General features: G+C 45.2%; 1 protein-coding gene across 1 annotated transcript; it reads right to left on the bottom strand.

The window, feature by feature from the left end:
- Positions 1-2,192: 2,192 nt before the first annotated feature.
- LOC110733095 (protein LIGHT-DEPENDENT SHORT HYPOCOTYLS 4-like) lies at positions 2,193-16,544 on the bottom strand. Its single transcript, XM_021913110.1, has 2 exons — positions 15,467-16,544; positions 2,193-3,446 (listed from the first exon to the last, which is right to left on the bottom strand). Exon 1 carries the CDS (start codon positions 16,145-16,147, stop codon positions 15,473-15,475), a length of 675 nt encoding a protein of 224 aa, XP_021768802.1. The 5' UTR covers positions 16,148-16,544; the 3' UTR covers positions 2,193-3,446; positions 15,467-15,472.

Genomic DNA, 16,544 nt, shown 5'->3' with positions numbered 1-16,544 from the left:
ACTTATTAGAGCTGAGCTGAAAATAATCGTATGAGAATAGGCCTTAATTCAAACCCTCGTTACAACGGATTATAAAGTACAATAAAATAAAATACTAGTTTAACCTTATATATATGTAATTAAAACAATGAAACTCAGCACATATGTGATATGTAACCAAGTACTAATAAAAATTACTACTCTAATAAACATATACATTAATACCTCCTATTTATAAACATTTAACGATAAAATGCTCAAATTTAATCTATGAATGGTGAAAAAAAAGGGTCTATCATGTCAATTATAAGCAATTTTGTATCATCTAATACACTACAGAAATTCACAATGAAAATACATTTAGCGTATCATCTAATACACTACAGAAATTCATATTAGTAATTGAGAGATATTGATTATTTTTTTATTTTATTTTTTTTTTTAAAAAAAAACCTAAGCTTAATTCAAAACTTCAAGTATTTAGTTAAATGATTACTTTTTATCTATAAAGTGGTTGTCTTGGAATCTTTTAAAGTGAATGAAAATTGTAAAAGGTCCTACGGTTTAGCAATTTCTTAATCAACTTCACCAAGATAGTCAAGGCTTTAAGGGTCATCCTAATTATCATATCTTTAAAAGCATACAATTATTAGTAATTACATAATTCAATGAGGATTAGCAAACATAATTATCTAATCATAGATAACTTGTCGGCTTGATATACTATTGATTAAATTTAGAATTATTTAATCATGCTTTTCTCTTAGAAAATCATCCTAATATCCTATGTATAACATAGGACATGCTTGATTCGTTAGAAGTAATGTAGGGATGGTGACTTGATCAAGTTACCCTAATATCAAAATATTGTACACTCCTTCCAATTCTACAAGGTGAATTGTATTACACTCATAAATCATACATGGAGTAATAATATGCATATTAATGTAGCATCCAGTGAAGAACGAATTTTACTCTCCGGTAAACTCTAATACTGTGAATTACACTATTATGTATTTAATCATTTTGAAATTATTATACACGTATACTTCATATAATCAAAGATGTAATCCATCTTAAAGATGGATCAAAGGTCTATGAGACTAGTTGGTGTTTATATCCATCCCTACTATGAGGTTTATAATAAATTGTAAACATATAAAGTGTATACTAGTTGTATATGCATGTTTCATTGTGAATTTTTGATCCAATTATCATTCAAATTTCATTGAAATAGAGATCACACAAGTTAATATCCACAAGGTAAAACCACCTAGTTAATAAACATATGCACTGAAAAAAATATGCAGTCTGACAACTTACTATTCATAGCTCATAGACCAAGTCATTTATAGTTATTAGATAACTTTTATCAATCTTATTTCTCAGAGAACCAGAGACAATGCTTCGTTTATTACAGTAGATCGATTATCTGACCAACATCAATGCATATGCATTACTAGTTTACTACTACTAGGGGTGACCCCTTTATAAATTTGACTAACTAGGATCCCCTAGAATGAATGGAGAAGAAAATTTAACTACTTATTAGTTATTCGTCACTCTCATAAAAACAACACATTTAGAATATGTGAGTTCAGTTTAGTTCAATTCAGCTCTTAATTTTCTTCTCTCATAAAATATTCATTTCATTTCAGTTAAGCCTAATAAGTTCAGTTCAGTTTAGTTAAGTTCAGTTCATTTCCCCTTAATATCTCATATTAGAATGTATTGGTATAACATCTAATATTTATACAATTAGATTGAAATGAATTAACAGTTATCTTCAAAATAAAGTGTTTGGTAATGACTTTGTAGGCCAAAATGGTTTTTTTTCCAATTAAAAAATCCCAACTTTTGAAAGTTACACAAAATGCTAATTGAAAAGTTATCAAACAAGCATGATAACATGCTAATTAATTAGTTTAATGCTAAATATTAGGTAACTTATTGCCTTTTCAATTAAAGAAGACCTTCAACAAATATCAATATAGCACTAATTAAGCTCGAGCAAAGCAAATTAAATTTAACAGATTCTCTAAATAATAGGGTAGCATTCCCTGATTAAATTAAATAAAAGATCATCAGATTGGGTGTTTTCAATGATTCTTGCCTAACAAACCTTTTATGGACAAATTCTCAAGAAATTAATTCATACACAGTATCAAAATGAATGAACTAATTAACAAAATGAATGAACTAATTAAGGAGAGATTTTATTAATAAAATAAAAAGATGCTAGTTAATTATAGACTATAGTGTAATGAGCATAATACTATAAATCTATTATGCATGGTCAGTAATATTTATAGCATTTAAGTTTTAGGGTTTGTTGTATTAATCTAGATTTATGTGAACTTAGGGTCTATTGTGATTTAATGAGCTGAACTGAACTGAACTGAGCTGACTATACTGTTCATGAGAGAAGGAAATTAGGAACTGAAACTAATCTGAAGTAAGCTAAGCTGAGCTGAATTGAACTGAACTGAAATTAAGCTAAGCTAAAATTAAGCTGAAGAGAACAAGCCCTTATATTGCACTTATTTAAATTCATTTGATCTTCATCACCATATATACATACTAGAATTTATATAAAAATATGTATGTCCTAAATTCAACTAGGAACTCTATAATAATAACAAGCATTTAAATCAAACACTGATGTATCTCTACCCCTAATTAAAGTAATGGAAATCACTATTTTCTGGGAAATTTAGGAATAACATATTCTTTTTGTTTTGTCATTCTCTTGTTTCTCAGTCTAAACTGTTTTTTATCTTCATTTTTTGGTCAAAGATATCAAAGCTTATTAGCTTCTACTTTAAGCAGTATACAACAGTAGTCAAACTCATAACAATTTCTGTATATCTTTAACATATTAAGCAGTACTAAATGCAGTTAAACAACAGTTGCATTTAACTAATGAATAAAAAAAACATGCTCAATTTAGTACTAGTACATACGTACTAATAAGATTCTTCTAATCTTACTTGTAACATATATTAGATTAACTACTAAATACATAATCAACCACAACTTTAACTTGGGAATTTCAAAGCTCGTGCACATTTTCCCTTTGTTAATTTCAATTAGATATATACCATGAATCTAGTCATCTACACCACAAATACAAAACCATATCACAAATTTTTCCATACGAAACTATCTCAAAATAAATCATTATTAATAAGAAATAACATTATAAAACTACTTATTGAACTCGCACCAGCTGACCAGCCTACAAATTGCATTGACTTTATTAATTACTTATAATCACTCAACTCGACTAAATTAATTCATTTATATTTAAAGCCACTTAATTAATTTTATTCAATTAATATATCATCATACACTAATTTAATTTGTCCTGAGATAGATAAGAGTAACACACAAATTCAATAAGTTTTCCCTAAGAAGGCAATAACATTGACCATAAGATGATACTGCTAGTAGTAACCCTAGAAAACCTAACCAACCAACCAATTCAACATCATCACAATTCATAACATAACATAACATAACATAACATAACATAACATACTACTACTACTGTTTCGGATGAAAACAATCGAATCTCGGAAGATCCTTTTATCTTGAGGGAACTTGGTCTCGGTCCGAACGACGCAGGAGCCGAGGGTTTCCTGCACAACAAATACACGTAAACTAGCCTCGGGGGGGACGCCGAGGAAGGCCCCTCCGATGCTTAAGTCAGTATATTCGAGAGAGAAAGCTGTGCAAGAGTTTAGTTGCTTGAGGCTTTATTGTCTTACCAAGAATTGACCAAATTGTTGGCTTTTATATCTTGGCTAATGAAGGAGGCGGATTGGGCCCGGAAGTCAGTTGGGCTGGGCCAAGCTGATTGGGCCGTTGACTGACCTTGACATGGCTTTGAGGATGTTTGATTTTTGACTTTAGCACATTTGGAGAGTTGAACCTTAACCTTGGGCTTTTAATTGGATCATTCAGTGACCAGGCCCAATTGGACTAAATTGGACCCAAACAACTTGCCCCCCAGACCCGATTTGGAAGGATGACGGGTCGGGTTTGATTTAATCAGAAAAGGTGGGAAGTGAATGATTTGTTAATCCAAAAATGTGAATTTGAACCGTAATTAACCCATGATTAATGAGATAACAACAGTTAATGTGGATAATTGCGGAAGTTGGACGGGTAGTGGGCGACTTAACTGCAAGGTCGTGTGTTTAACGGTTACTTAGTGGGGTGCTTGAGAGAAATTGAAACGCAGACTCCTTGAATTCCCATTTCTGGAGATATAAATAGAGGCGCGTCTTCTCTCCCCACTCACTCATCAACACAAACCCAGAATTCTCAAGAACGCTCAAGAGCCCGCATCAAAACTTCGCAAATTCCCCGAGCATTAAGCTTAGAAGCTGAGACTTGTCACTACCAATTCGTAAATCGGCGGCTTTTGCTTCAGATCAAGGTAAATTCCTTTGATTTTATTTCATCTTTCTTCGACTTTGCACTCTTTCCCCTTTTTCGACTTTTTCCTTCGAAATTCGTCAATGGTGAGGGGAGTTAGAGGTGGAGCCCGTGCTCCAAGAAGAGCAAGGCTAATCCCCGATCCCAGGGACAGGATTGGGACCTGGAATGGACGAAGGACAGAGTCTGACCCTGCTGAAGGGGTTAGGGCGACTCCCATTTCTTCGGCTCCTCCTCAGAGAACGGATGAGCCGAGTGCTTCTGGACGGGACGATGAAATTCCCGCTGTCCTTTGGGATATCCTCCCTGGGTTTTCAGAGTGGGAGAATGCCGAAGTCGCTTCGGCCATGATAAAGAACCGCCCCTACTCATGGTGGGTAGAGAACGCCGATCAATATCGATTTGCCGAGCAAATTGAGTTGCACTACGGCATTTTTGAAGCTGATGGATATTGGTGCCGAATGCCCTCAGCATCCGATAGAATCCATCGTCCACCCCCGGGGTATGTGGGGGTGTACACGAGACAGCTTCAGTATGGGCTGAGGTTCCCTTTGGACGTTTTCGTCCGAGACTTGCTGATCCATTACAACATTTCCCTGTGCCAGCTGACCCCCACCAGCATCCGAAGGGTAATGACGTACTTATGGGTCTGCAAGTTCTTCAGATACGTGCCGAACCTGCACTGCTTCAGAAAGCTCCATCGGCTAGTGCCAAATATTCAGAGTGGGCACGGAAGCCATGGTTCTGGGTGGTATCGGATTGAGTCCCGGCCCCAATACTTGACCATGTGGCCAAATGACTCTTCAGACAAGGACTGGAGAGGTCAATGGATTTGGGTTAGGGCACCCACGGAGCCGAGCCACCCTTACGTTTTCAGCGCTCCCCGGTATCTTGCCGAGCCGGATCCTGATATGGGAAGTTTAGGTCCTCCCGAAGATAGCGGGCCAGACCCGAACCTTAATCAGCAGAACATCTTCGGCAAGCTGCCGAACCGGGGAGGCAGCGGCCGAATGCAGCATATCCCGGAGACTTGGCTCCCCGATACGCACTATGTTTTCCAAGAGAATATGCTGGCAGCTGTCGGCCTCAGCCGAAAGTTTAGGGATGGTAATCTTCTTCGGCTGGGGCCGAGGCCTTTTAATTATCTCTTTTCTTCTTTCATTTTGCTTTCTTGTGATGTGCCGAACTAACTGAATTGACTTCTCCCCTTTTCTTTTTCAGAACGGGACGAGACCAACGTCGGCATTGATTACGCTCGCCTTGGCGTCAACCGAGAACGAGTCGTAACTGATCGGGCTCCCCCTATCACTGAACCAAGGCGCCGAAAGGTTCACCTAGACTCTTCCCACTTCCAAATTGAGGCTGTTGCTCTGTATCAGAGGCAGAAGCCTTGGTGGAAGAAGAGAGATCCCTTGTTTCAGCTGCTGGAAGAAGAAGCTGAAGCTGCCCGTACAGCCGAAGAGGTTGCACGGGTTATTGAAGCTTGTGAAGGTGGAGAAGGGTCCTCCAGAGTTGCTGAAGAAGCTGCGGCTAGGGCAGCTGAAGAAGACGAGGCTTTGCTGAAGACCTCGGTGAGCCTTTAGACTTAACTTTGTCTTTCTTCTTTTTTTTTTTTTTACTCACACTCTTCTTCCCCCCTGTCTGTTACAGTCTGAAGAGAGTAACAGACACAGAGAAGGCAAAGCTCCTGTTCGTCCCGAAGATCAAATACAAGAGTCTTCAGACTCAGATATGGACGAGCAGCCCCTTCTGAAAAGGCGCCGAAGGATGGCCATCATCGGCCCTCATGACTTTCAGCAGAGGCTGATGACCATCGGCGTCGCAATAAGGGAACCTGAGGAAGGCAATGGATCGCCGAGGGTTCCCCAGCCAACACCCCAATCTCTTCAAAAGACCCCTCCGCCACCTCCTGAGATGGAGGTGGATCAGAGAACTCCCGAACCTAAGGGAGGGGTCCAAGAAGAAATCAAGGAGAGTGCTGCTGAGCACGAAAATAAAGATGCCGTGATGTCAAGTGCTGAAGGCTTCACGGCAGATATCGCAAGAGAGGTTGAGGCTTTCGTCCTCACCCCTGAAGAAGAGGAGGTCATAGTACTTGACTCCTCTGAGAAGGACGATGCTGAGACAACCAAAGCTAATCAAGCTCCATCGTCGTCCTTCCCTTCTTTCCAGACTCTGCATTCTGGAGAAATGGGTTTCTCGGCCCCCCGAATTCCAATCCCAGATCACATCTGGGACCTCATATGGGGTCAAAACCGAGAAGGAGCTGCAGCCTACTTCGGCAATTTTGCTGGCATGTCCGAAGTAGACAGGGCAAGGATCTGGTCGCTGAAGGCCACTGCTGGGATGGGCGAATCCAGTAGATCAGTTCCTGACCCAGCCAGGTCTAACCAACTGCTGATGATGCAGGTAATTTTCCTTGCCTTGATTTCTTTCTGAACTCAACCTTTCAGCTATTATTTTTTACTTTTTTAACTTGTGCCCCTGTTTTCAGTTCGTGCACAATCAGACTCTCACTGTAGAGCTGATTGATACCCTACAAGATAGGGTTGACGCTGCTGTGCACGAAAGGAAGGTGGCTGAAGAGGAAGTTAAGCTTGCTAAGCTGAAGCAAGCAGCAGCTGAAGAGAAGCAGCAGGAGGTTGAGGAGTACGGTAAAAAAGCTGCCGAAGCTCTGAAAACCTTCTGTGATGCTATGGAGATGGAGGTTTTTCCCCCACTGATGGAAGGGGAAAAATTCCTCCAGGAGCATATGGGAGTGGACGTCTCCAAATTCAAGGCTGCTATTGAGAGCCGAATTCAAGAAGGAACTGCTGCACAAGCTGAAGTGCAGCAGCGTCTAGAGGCTCTTGAAGCCAGCCGAATGGCTGCTGAAGAGTTGCTCTTGGCCAAAGACGTCCAACTCTCAGAGGCTGCTGCTGCTGCTGAAGCTCAAAGAGTTAAGCTACAAGAGGCTGAGGATCAGCTCACTGCCAAGAAGGAAGAAATGGTCCAAGTTCAGGCCGAGGCTTCCCGGGTTCAGCAAGAGTTTACCGAGCTGAAAGGCTCCTCCTCCAAGCTCGTCGATGAGCTGAAGAGATCCGAGGAAGACTTGGAGGAGACGAAGAAGAAGTTGGCCGATGCTGAGGCTCTACTCAAAGTCCGTATCTATACCCAAGAAGAGTATGAAATGGGTTTTAGAAACGGGTTCAGAGTGTGCCGAAGGGTCTGCCTTCATGCTGAGCCGAAGCTGGACTGGTCCAAATGTGCTGAATGGGTCCAAGATCCCGAAGACCCTCACATGAAGTATGCCACTCCAATCGAAGCTGAAATCCTTAAGGCTGAGGAAGCCGAGGAAGAAGCTGAGAGGATGGAGTTGGAGGCTGAGCAGAGGGAAAGGGAGGCTCGGCAGAGTGCAAAGCCTGCTTCTTCTGCTGCTGGAGCTGAGACCACCATTGGGCCCAATGAAGCTGATCAGTCTGATCCTCAGGCTGAAGCATAGGAACTCGGGCAGTCGTCTTCAGAATCTTGCGGTTCATCATGCGCTCAACTTTAGACTTGCCGCTTTCTGAATTTTTGCCTTTTGTTTTTTTTTGCTTCAGCTTGCCTTATCGTACAACAGCTTATTATATTTTTATTTTGCCTGTACGTATTTCGGCAGCTGTTACTTTCCGCTTGTGGGCGGCTGCCGACTATTTTTGTAATTCAACATTTTTATTTCAAAGAAGTTCACTTTCTCAGCTTTCTCGTGTATTTTTTTTTCTCTTCGCTTTACCAGTCTTCGCACTTTACTGCTTTCTTTGAATGATCTTTCAAATATTTGCTAAGTGCAGAACTTCGGCTAGCGAGAATCATTTCTGCTGAGACTTCTTTTTGCCGTTTGTACTCGGATGTTTTCAACTTGTGAAAAAACTGACATAAGTATCAAACTTCGGCTGAGCTGAAGGGTATTAGATCAGTTGTGCCATTTCTCTATTTCCCTCTGCCCCCCCAGAAATCTGAAGATGAGGTCTTCTGAATTCTGGAATGGCTGATAATTTTTCTCGGCTAAGCCGAGGATCTTTGAACACTTTGCTTTATTTTCTACATCTGTTTTTAAAGTACTGATTTCCCACCTGAGAGTTTTCACTCTAGAGATGGTACTCTTGTGACACTTTCTTCAATTCATCCAAGGGAACAACTATCCGAAACACCATGCCGGGGCAGCAGTTTATCTGAAGTACGAGGCATCATCATGCAATACTTCAGAGTTGCAACTACCACCCGGAACTGATTCATCCGAAGTACAAGGCATCACTATGCAATACTTCGGGGCTTTATCAGTTCCTATTTTTTAGGCTATGTTTCGGATAAGTCTATGGCCTTTTTGCCCAAAGGAACAGCTTCTCCGAAGTACAAGGCATCACTATGCAATACTTCGGGCTTGTATCCTTTTTTGGCAGGTTTTACGGCTTGCCGAGGTACAAGGCATCATTATGCAATACCCCGGACAGCGCCGAATGAAACCTTGAATTTTTGAAAAACCGTAGAAAGCATAAAGACTTAAAGAATACACGCAATCTGAATGAATACTGGCTCGATGGCCTTTTTGTAAACAAAATCAGTGTACTTACATAGATTGTACTATCCGAAGGATTTACACATAGTATTTTTTGAGCACATCGGCATTCCAATGGTTTTTCAGCTCGGTGCCATCCATTTGTTTGAGTCTGAAGGTACCGGGCTGAAGCTCTTGATAAATTTCATAAGGTCCCTCCCAAGATGCTGAGAGTTTGCCATGAATGCGACTTTTTTGAACAGCTGCAGCATTCCTCAGAACTAAATCCCCAACTCTGAGAGGTCGTTGATAGACTCTTCGGTTGTAGGACTTGCTCATTCTGAGCTTGTGTGCAGCCATCCTTTCTCGGGCTAGATCTCTAATCTCGTCAAGGAAGTCGAGGGACTCTTTCATGAGCTGCTCATTTTCCTCGGCTGAGAAGAGATTCACTCGTAGGCTTTCTGAGCCCACTTCCACTGGAAGCACTGCTTCGGATCCATACACCAGCTGAAAAGGTGAATGCCCCGTTGCCTCCTTCTCGGTTGTCCGGAGTGACCAGAGGGTTCCCGGAAGTTCCTCTACCCACTTGGACTTTTGATCCTCTACTCTTTTTCTGAGAGCGTTAAGGATCTGTTTATTCGCGGCTTCGGCTTGGCCATTACTCTGAGGGTGGCAAACCGCGGAGTAAGCCAATTTTATCCCGAATTGATCAGTGTATCGGCGCAAGGGCAGGTTGTCAAACTGTCTGCCGTGGTCGAACACAAAAACTTTTGGGATGCCGAACCGAGTTATTATGTTCTGCCAGATGAACTGTCTGACAGTTTGCTCAGATATGCTTGAAGCAGCTTCCGCTTCAATCCATTTGCTGAAATAGTCGATTCCGACTATCAGCCACTTTCTTTTGTATGGGGCCTCGGGAAAGGGTCCCAGAATATCCAACCCCCATTGTGTAAATGGAAGAGGATTAAGAATTGGCTGGAGATCTAGGCATGGCCGATGGATTACCGGTGCAAATTTTTGGCATTTCTCGCATTTTCTGACCATGTTCTTTGCATCCGAGATCATTGTAGGCCAAAAATACCCTGCCCTGAGAGCTTTGTGGGCTAAGGTTCTCCCTCCTATGTGGTTTCCGCAGATGCCGAGGTGAATCTCTCGGAGAATATAGTCGGCATCCGTTGGACCCACGCATTTCAATAATGGAGCGGAGAAGGATTTTCTGAGGAGTTGGCCGCCGAAGACGAGGAATCGTGAACTGATCCGCTTTATCTTGGAGGCCGAATTCCTATCCTCGGGGAGCTCGTCCCTGAGTTTATAAGCCAGGATGTCATCCATCCAGCTCGGCTCGAGTGCAGCGCAGCAGATTGATATTGCTTCGGCTACACTCTTTTCTCGGCGCACCTCCACATAGACAGAACGGCTTAACTCAGTCAGAGTTGAGCTTGCAAGTTTGGAGAGTGCGTCCGCTTGAGCATTTTGACCCCTTGGGATCAGCTCTACTTCGAAAGATCTCAGCTTCGCAATTGTCGATTTGATCCTTGTGAGGTAAGCTGCCATTGAAGGCTCTTTAGCCTCATACTCCCCCCGGATCTGATTGGCGACCAGCTGAGAATCTGTCTTGAGGTAGACATGCTCGGCTTCCAACGATATGCACAGGTCTAAGCCAGCAATGGCTGCTTCATATTCGGCCTCGTTGTTAGAGGCTTTGAATGAAAATTTTAGTGCATACTCGAAGGTTTTGCCTTCGGGAGAGGTAATGACGACCCCTGCCCCCGAACCGTTCACGGTGGAGGACCCATCCGTGAAGACGGTCCAGATTTTCCTCCTTGCATCCAGAGTCTCCTGATAGGAGCACTCGGCCAAGAAGTCTGCCAAGGCTTGCGCCTTGATGGCTGTTCTCGGCTGATAACCGATACTGAACTCGGTGAGCTCGAAAGCCCACTTTGCTAGTCTACCGGATTTTTCAACCTTGCCGAGGACTTTCTCTAACGGCTGATCAGTTAGAACCGCTATTTGATGAGAATCAAAATAGGGTCGCAACTTCCGAGCAGCCACCACCACTGCATAAGCCACTTTTTCTAACAATGGGTAGCGCGTCTCGGCATCCGTCAGGGTGTGGCTGACGAAATAGATCGGCTGTTGAACTTTTTCTTCTTCCCTTAGCAGCACCGCGCTTACCGTGGCTGGACTGACCGCCACGTATAAGTATAGGATGTCTCCTACGACTGGCCTTGCCAGTGTTGGGAGTTGAGCCAGGTGTTCACGGAGCTGCTGAAAGGCTGACTTTTGTTCGTCTCCCCATTCAATGCCTTTTGAATTTTGGAGCTTCAGCGCCTTGAAGAAAGGGAGCCCTTTGTCTGAGGCTCGTGAGATGAACCTGGACAAGGCAGCCATTCTCCCGGCTAGACGCTGAATATCCCTTTTTGTCTTCGGCTCGGGGAGGTCTAAAGCAGCTTGTACTTTGGCGGGGTTTGCATCAATCCCCCTCTTGCTGACCATGAAGCCGAGGAACTTGCCTGACTTCACGCCGAAGACACATTTCTTCGGATTCAGCTTCATTTTGTATTTTCTGAGGGTGGCGAAGGTTTCGGCTAGGTCCGTGACATGATCTTTTTCTTTTATGCTTTTGACGATTGAGTCGTCAACATAAACCTCCATGTTTCGGCCTTTTTGCTCGGCGAAAACCTGATCAACCAACCTCTGATATGTTGCCCCCGCATTTTTCAATCCGAAGGGCATCATTCTGTAATTGTACAACCCGGAACTTGTTATGAACGCTGTTTTAGCTCGGTCCTCGGGGTGCATGAAGATCTGATGGTATCCCGAGAATGCGTCCATGAAACTGAGCAGAGCATGCCCGCTTGTCGAGTCGACCAGTTGGTCGATCCTCGGCAGCGGATAGGAGTCCTTGGGACATGCCCTATTCAGGTCCGTGAAGTCAACGCACATCCTCCAGTTACCATTTGCCTTCTGAACCATTACAACATTGGCCAGCCACTCCGGATACTGACAGGGTTCAATGAACCCAGCATCTAGGAGCTTATCGACCTCAGCTGCGATGTTCTGGTTCTTTTCGGCGGAGTAGTTCCGCTTTTTCTGCTTAATGGGTCGACTGGAGGGGTCGACATTAAGCCTATGGGAGACGAAGTCCGGATCAATCCCGGGCATTTCTGCGGCTGAGAAGGCGAACACGTCTCCACTGGCCCGTAGGAGTTGGACGAGTGCCGCACGGGTGTTTGGCTCCAGTGACGACCCGATGCTAACACATCTGTTCGGATCTCCTACGGTCAGTTCTATTGACTCGGTCAGGTCATCCGTCTCCATGCTCTTAGAGTTGGATTCCTCGAATTCCGGCCTGCTATCAATATTAGCAGACTTTCCTGACCGCGGCTGGCCATCAGAGTCGTTCGGCTCTGAGGCGGAGTCAGCCTTTTGGCCCCCATCAGATTTCTCGTTGTCTGGGGCTTCATTAGCCGAAACGTCTGAGCCTCTCGGCTTTTTGGCGTTTCGGTCCCGGTGCTTTTCCTCCCCATCGCCACGGTCGCCTCGGCGAGACGTGGATGGCTTGAGGTGATTGCATCGGCGGGCTTCTTTTTGACTGCCCTTTATTTTCTCGGAGCGTCCCTCGTCTGAAACGTATATCATGATTTGATGATACGTGGAGACGACTCCTTGAATGCCGTGAATGAGGGGTCTCCCCATGATCACGTTGTATGCAGATGGAGCATCTACGACCAAAAATTCGGCCATGATATTCCTAGCTGCTCGGCCTTCGCCGATGGTGACAGGAAGTGTAATCTTCCCGTCAGGATACGAGGAAGAGCCGTTGAATCCAGACACCGGGTAGGGTGCGGGGGCCAGGTGCTCGGCTCCCATTCTCAGCTGGTCGAACGCTCCTCGGAAGAGGATGTTCGCCCCGCTACCGCCGTCGACGAGGGTCCGCCAGACGTTGCGGTTGGCGATGCCCAGAATGATTACTAGTGGGTCATCGTGGGGGTATACCACCCCCTCACAGTCTTCGGCTGTGAACAGGATGTTCGGCGCCGGTGACTGGGACTGCCGAAGCTCAGCCTGATGAATCTGATGGGTTAGACCCCTCAGTTGGCGTTTGGCTGTGCCTCGCGAGATTCCCCCGGAAATAACTAGGATGTCGAGGGACTCCTTGCCCTGAGGTCCCTTATCCTTCTTCCGAGCGAAGTTGAGGTCCTGCCGAGAATCTTTTTCAGCTTTTTTCTCCTCGCGCCTGTCCGCGAGGTATTGGCTCAGGTACCCCTTGCGGACCAGATCCTCAATCTGGTCCTTCAGCTGGACGCAGTCCTCGGTGCGATGTCCGGGTGAGTCATGGAACTCGCACCACTGGTCCTTTCCCCTCGTCTGATGCCAGGGAGGCAATGGACGAGGTTTTTTGAATCTCCCCTCGTCCTTCGTCGTGCTGAAAATCTTAGCACGGGGAAGGGAGAGTGGAGTGTATGAATCGTACCTTCCCGTGTAGGGAAAGTGTCTTTCCTTCTTCGGCTCGGCAGCAGAGGACGGTTCTGAGGCCTTAGCCTTCCCTTTCCTCTGCGCCGAGACTTCGGGCTGCTGCCCTTTCGGCTTCTCAATTCTCGGACGAGACTGAGACCTGGATCTGTTCCACTCCTCGGCTCGGATGAACCTATCCGATGCTTCCAAGGCTTCCTCCAGGGTCTGCGGGGGATGCATGACCATGAAGTCCAGGAACTTTCCAGCTTGGAGGCCGTTCCGTAGCGCGAACACGGCCAGGCCTTGATCCAGGCTTGTGATTCCGGATGACTCGTTGCTGAAGTGAGTCAGATAGTCGCGGAGGCTCTCGTCCTCCGCCTGCTGCAGACTCATTAGCTCTGCAGTGGTCTTCTCTCGGCGGTTGGCCGTAGAGAATTTGCTCTTGAACTTGTTGGAGAGGTCGTTCCAACCGGTTATGGAGCCTTCCTTGAGCCCTTTGGTGATCCAGGATTGGGCAACACCTTTGAGGGTCGTAGGAAAGTATTTACACCAGGTAGCCTCAGACCTCGGGTTCAGATACATGTGCCCCTCGTAAGAGGCAATGTGATCCTTAGGATCTGAGGTACCATCGTAAGTAATATGTGCCGGGATTTTGACCGTTGGCACATGCTCTTCCAGAATCCACTTCTGGAAGGGCGAGTTCGATGGAACCATGACCGCCTTCCCCTTGTACCCGGCCTCAGGGACCTCGCTCCCTCCTCTCTCAGAGGTGGAAGTGGTTTTCGTCCCCGGCTGAGACAAGGTTGGGTGGGGTCCGGTATCCTCTGGGAAGGTGAGGCGGCTATGCACACTCACCTCCCTCGAACCCAAGCGTTCGTGAACGCTTCGGCGGGCGAATTCCGGGTCCTTGGAGGGCCCCATGGAATTCTGAGCTTCAGAGTGGTCAGAGGGTTGAGGGTTCCTCCTCCTCTCCTTACTGGAGTTTCGGGTGTCCCCTCGCCACCTCTGGCCGAGCTGTCTATGTGGTGGAACTTGTCCACCATCATCCTGACCGATCCTCCTTTTCAGGTTTCTCGGCTGGTGATCATCAGGCATCTGGATTGGAGCCCCTTGAGCTTTAAGGAACTCCATGCAGATGGCCACTGCTCTGGCCACTTCCTCGGTGGAGGGTCCGGAGGGAGGAGTCTCCCTCGGATGTGACCTGGATTGCACGCTATGGCGCGGCGGGGAGTTCCTCGCACCTGAGCCACTCGGTCTCGGGGATGGCCCCGGCTGCCGAGTGTGGTGCGAGGTGTTCTCCTCCTGGAGGCTAGGACCTCTTGAGGCTTCCCTTTCCGGAGAAATGGGGGCCTCCGATTCGGAAGAGGCTTGCTCCGGGGAGGGATAAACCGGCTGGCGTTCCCTCACCGTAATCCGGCCTCCTCCCTTCTTAGCCTTCTTGGAACTCTTTCCACTCTTAGTCATGGCGACTGCCGGAGTGTTTGATGACTGACGCGAAATTTAGTAGCGTTCCCCACAGACGGCGCCAAATTGTTTCGGATGAAAACAATCGAATCTCGGAAGATCCTTTTATCTTGAGGGAACTTGGTCTCGGTCCGAACGACGCAGGAGCCGAGGGTTTCCTGCACAACAAATACACGTAAACTAGCCTCGGGGGGGACGCCGAGGAAGGCCCCTCCGATGCTTAAGTCAGTATATTCGAGAGAGAAAGCTGTGCAAGAGTTTAGTTGCTTGAGGCTTTATTGTCTTACCAAGAATTGACCAAATTGTTGGCTTTTATATCTTGGCTAATGAAGGAGGCGGATTGGGCCCGGAAGTCAGTTGGGCTGGGCCAAGCTGATTGGGCCGTTGACTGACCTTGACATGGCTTTGAGGATGTTGATTTTTGACTTTAGCACATTTGGAGAGTTGAACCTTAACCTTGGGCTTTTAATTGGATCATTCAGTGACCAGGCCCAATTGGACTAAATTGGACCCAAACAACTACTACTATTACTACACCACCATCAACTATAAATACATACATAAAATACTTGATAATTAATAATAAAAAAAACATAACATCCTTACATAATATCAACCAGCACCAGCTGGTGGTGGCAATGGCTGCTGAGCCAGTGGCGGCGCAACCATCATCGATATTGATTCGTTATTATTCTTCTGTGTGACCCGCTTACGCTTCTTCTTTTCGTAACTAATACCTCTCGCCTTAGATTGAGAATCCCTAACTTCCCTCAAGTAGAGCCGTACAGCACGGGCCCCAAACGGGTTCATTTCGGGCTTACCCCCGTTTTCTTCGTAAGCAGCTCTGAGCCGTCCGATCAAAGCGTCAAGCGATCCCCACGCTTGACGGAGCGGGCACGGGCAGGGGGCAGGTGGGTTAGGGTGACCGTAAAACGGACACATGTGATTATGCACCTTAGTTTTTCCGAACTGATCAAGGTAGCGTAGAAACTCCAATACGTGGGCCCCGCTACATCTGTTGAGCGCGAGAGGGGGCCGGTGGTTCTTTAGGTATTGTCCGAAGGTGGTCCAGTCTCTCCGTTTTTGGTTCTCGTATCGGCTACTACTTGGTGGTGGTGGAGTGGTAGGAATAGTTAGTGATGTAGAGATCGAGGAAGATGAACAAATGGTGATAGTAGGATTAGTAGAAGTAGTGTTAGTATTAGTAGGTGAAGAAGATGATGAAAGGAAGAATGATGTTGAGTTGTTATTATTGTTTGATGTGTGATGAGAGATTGAATGATCCATGTTGTTCTTTTTAGGGTTGTTGGTGTTTTTTTTTTTTTTTTTTAAAGGAGAAAAAGGGAGGTGTTATTATTTTGTTAAGGATGGAATAATAATTTAGGGATGAGAAATTGAGAAGGGGAGTGTGGGGTGTATAAATAATTGAGGGAGGAATTGAAGGATATAATGGGATGTATCATGTATGTGTGTATATGTGTGGTTGATTTCAAGAAGAAATGCAAGAAGTACAAGTTAAGAGAATTGGTGTTACTTGTTAGAGTAAGTGAAAATTGGTATAGTGAAAGGTTTGTCTCTTTGTGTTTGTGGGTTTAATTTCAAAGAGGTTTTACATTGGAGGAGGGGTTCAAGGGTTTCTTCTCTAAGTTTGGGACAAGGTGAAGTTGATGGTTTTACCAATTTA

This window comes from Chenopodium quinoa, unplaced genomic scaffold (genome assembly GCF_001683475.1).
Source record: "Chenopodium quinoa cultivar QQ74 unplaced genomic scaffold, ASM168347v1, whole genome shotgun sequence".
Lineage (NCBI taxonomy): Eukaryota > Viridiplantae > Streptophyta > Magnoliopsida > Caryophyllales > Amaranthaceae > Chenopodium > Chenopodium quinoa.
This window is presented reverse-complemented; position numbering and strand designations above follow the sequence as displayed.

Excerpts from the sequence above, each read along its gene's own strand:
- LOC110733095 (XM_021913110.1), bottom strand. The coding sequence starts at position 16,147 with ATGGATCATTCAATCTCTCATCACACATCAAACAATAATAACAACTCA.